The sequence below is a fragment of the Phoca vitulina genome, unplaced genomic scaffold, assembly GCF_004348235.1.
Source record: "Phoca vitulina isolate PV1807 unplaced genomic scaffold, GSC_HSeal_1.0 scaffold20, whole genome shotgun sequence".
Taxonomy (NCBI): Eukaryota; Metazoa; Chordata; class Mammalia; order Carnivora; family Phocidae; genus Phoca; species Phoca vitulina.
In genome coordinates this window covers 28,235,854-28,238,724 of record NW_022589723.1, presented here as the reverse complement: position 1 = coordinate 28,238,724, position 2,871 = coordinate 28,235,854, and the positions used below count along the sequence as shown (strand labels likewise).

The following is a 2,871-nucleotide window of genomic DNA, read 5'->3' as shown; positions in this document are numbered from 1 at the left end:
AAAATAATTCACTGTTGACCTTGAACAAGTTACTTCACCTCTCTTGGCCTCATTTTTCTCACCCAGGGTCTTAAACAATGCTTCAAAGGTAATACCCGCTCTAAGATGGTCTCAGTAGATGTTGTGGAATAAACAAACTTCAATATGAGGAGGTTGGGGCAAATAGATCACCAGGACACCCTCTAGTTTTAACACTTCCTGTGATCCATTATCTCCCAATAGGGGCTGTGAGGAAGATGAAGTGCAATTGTCTATCTATATTGGGAACCACTACTGCAGAACACCAGACCATTTGCTGAAACGAATTTTGAAGGCATTACACAAAATATTACGTCCTTTATTGTGATAATTCATCTAGCAACATATGTGCCAATATTGGACTGAACAAAGTCCTGGGTAGAAGAATAAATAAATAGCATTTATTTTGTACGGAGCGGCTGTCCGTGTCCGAGTTCCGAGCGGGCGGAGAGCGCCCCGAGGGCACAGACGGCCCGAGGTCCGGGCGCCCTCAGGGGAGCAGCAGGGAGCCCAGCAGCAGCTCGCCCTGGCCCAGCAGGCGGCCCCGCTCCCGGCCGCGGCCCCGCTTCTCCGCCTTGACGCGCACGGCCAGGCGGCGCAGCTGGTCCTCCGACAGCCCGTCCAGGCACACGTCCTGGTCGAAGGCGGCCTTGCGGCTCGGCCGCACCACGGCGCTGCGCTGCGGCCGCGTCTTGCCCGGCGGCCGCAGGACGAAGCTGACGCGGCAGCCGACGGCGCGGGGCTCGGCGGTTCCCGCGGCCAGGCCCTGGGCGCCCAGCAGCCGGACGCAGAGCCGCCCGCTGGCCCGACTGTACTGGGCGGCCAGGCGCAGGGCGCCCCCGGCGCCGCCCAGGGCCACGGTGCCCTCGGCCTCCAGGCACTCGGGCCCCGGGTCGGAGCCAGGCGGCGGCGGCGGGGACGCGGAGGGGGCCCGGGCCGGGGGCCGCGAGCCGGCGCCGCGCTCCTCGTCCTCGTCCCCGCTGGACGCGCCGCGGGCGCGCGCCAGGCCGCGGCTCCTCCGGGCCCGCAGCGCGCGGCTCAGCAGTCCTTCGGGGGCGCGCAGGAGGCGGCGGGCGCCGGGCGGCGGGGCGGGCGCGTCCGGGGTCGGACGGGGGCCGGCGGGGAGCGCGGGGGCGGGGGCGGGGGCTGCGCCCGGGGGCAGGAGCGGGGCGGCCCTGGGGCCCCCGAGGAAGAGCGACTCCTTGCGGCGAGTGTGAGGGCTCTCGAGCAGCGCGCAGAAGCCGTAGGCGGTGCGCGCGCGCGGCAGGTGCGGCAGCGAGAGCGCGGCCTGCGAGCGCGGGTCCCAGTCTGTGTGCCCCGCGGCGTTGTCTATTTCTGCCGCTTGGATCCAGGAAACCCGGAGTGCAGCCAGGGCCGTGCAGGGCGCGAGTCGCGGGGGGATGCAGAACTCAGGGATGCGGTCCGGGGTGAGCACGTTTTCCCACGCGGCGGGCATGAGGGCCGGGACTCGGCGGCCCCGACCCTGAAGAATCCCGTTCCTGCCCCTCAGGAGGCGCTCGGGACCCAAGCGGAGCCTCTCCAGGCACCACATAAGGCGGCGGGTGCCGGATGCGAGCGACCCTCTGCTGGTGCTGCTGGGCTTGCACTTTGCAAGGGTACACCAGTCGTCAGAGGGAGCTCTGCAAGGCGCAGCAATTCCCGTCTTTTCTTCTACTTGAGGGGTGCTTTCTCCTTCCTCCCCTGGGACAGTGCAAGCTGCCCTTCACGCTGCTATGGCAAGCTATGCTTCAGTGATTGAAGAACAATCGTTCTTCTCTTGTCTCTAGTAGTCCTGTACAGTCGGGGCTTGTTGATTTAATCTCGATCCTCCGCTGGTTTAAGGCGGAGATTCTCACAATGTTGGCCTTTAACTTTGGTCGTGCCGTCCTCAATGCCAGGAGGCGCTTTGCTTGGGCAATCGTTTCCCGAATCCTTGGATTATTGCACTCTAGTCCTCGGCGAGAATTAAAATAATAATTATCCCCTCTAGGACTCACGGCTTGCCCCCAGGGGAGTTAAACAAGGATGTGGGTCCCTCCTAGCGTACCTGGGGTCCGGTGTCAGATGGGTGTCCGCCTGAGGCACGGTGCCAGGGAGGCGCGCAGCTTCTGGGAAGTTCAAAGCGCGCGCGGCGGGATTCAGCACCGCTGTTCCGGGACAGTCGGCCTGAGCCTTTATACCTGGGGCCCCGACAGCTGGCCAATGGGCGGGCGCGAGAGGCGCTGCTTGGTAACCTGACGCCAGGCCACCCGCTCTGCCACGTGGCTAGGTCGACTGCGCAAATTCGAAACGTCCAGTTCCTTCTCCCCCTTGCGTCTGGTGGGTCTGTAATTCTCAGAAACCCTAAACAAGTTTCTATTTTCTCACGTGCGAAAAAGGGTTAAATCTCAACTATATCGAGAGTCATTGGGGGGATCGCCGCACGTATGAGTGTGAATCCACGGGAGCACTCTAAGCCCACCACCACTAAAAGAAGATTAAAAGTCGGGTTTGTATTATTCTTACTTAAGACCGTCCCTGTCCCCTAAAAGCCAGCCTTTGAAGTTTCTTACCTGCTTTCTGGTGTTCAGTCCTGATTTTAAATGTATTTTCTTTGTTGATTATGTTACTCGGTACAGGAACCTTATGGAGTGCTGAAAATATTCCATATCTTGATCTGGGTGGGGTTACAGAGGTGTTTCCATATGTTAAAAAAATCAGTTAGCATACACTTAAAATTACGTATAGGATTGTGTGTATCTCATACCTTAAAAGAAATCACAACCCACTTCTTAAGCCATGTGTGCTGATTTTTGATTGGGAAAATACACTCCTGCATACAACTGTGCTGTTGGAACCATCCTTTGAAGGCAC

At 60.0% G+C, this 2,871-nt stretch overlaps 1 protein-coding gene across 1 annotated transcript; it reads right to left on the bottom strand.

The window, feature by feature from the left end:
- Nucleotides 1-412: 412 nt before the first annotated feature.
- Nucleotides 413-1,570, bottom strand: LOC116640596 (C2 calcium-dependent domain-containing protein 4A-like). The gene has a single exon (XM_032417693.1). The coding sequence runs from the start codon at nt 1,568-1,570 to the stop codon at nt 509-511; it is 1,062 nt and encodes a 353-aa protein (XP_032273584.1). The 3' UTR covers nt 413-508.
- Nucleotides 1,571-2,871: the final 1,301 nt, after the last annotated feature.

Excerpts from the sequence above, each read along its gene's own strand:
- LOC116640596 (XM_032417693.1), bottom strand. The coding sequence starts at position 1,570 with ATGTGGTGCCTGGAGAGGCTCCGCTTGGGTCCCGAGCGCCTCCTGAGG.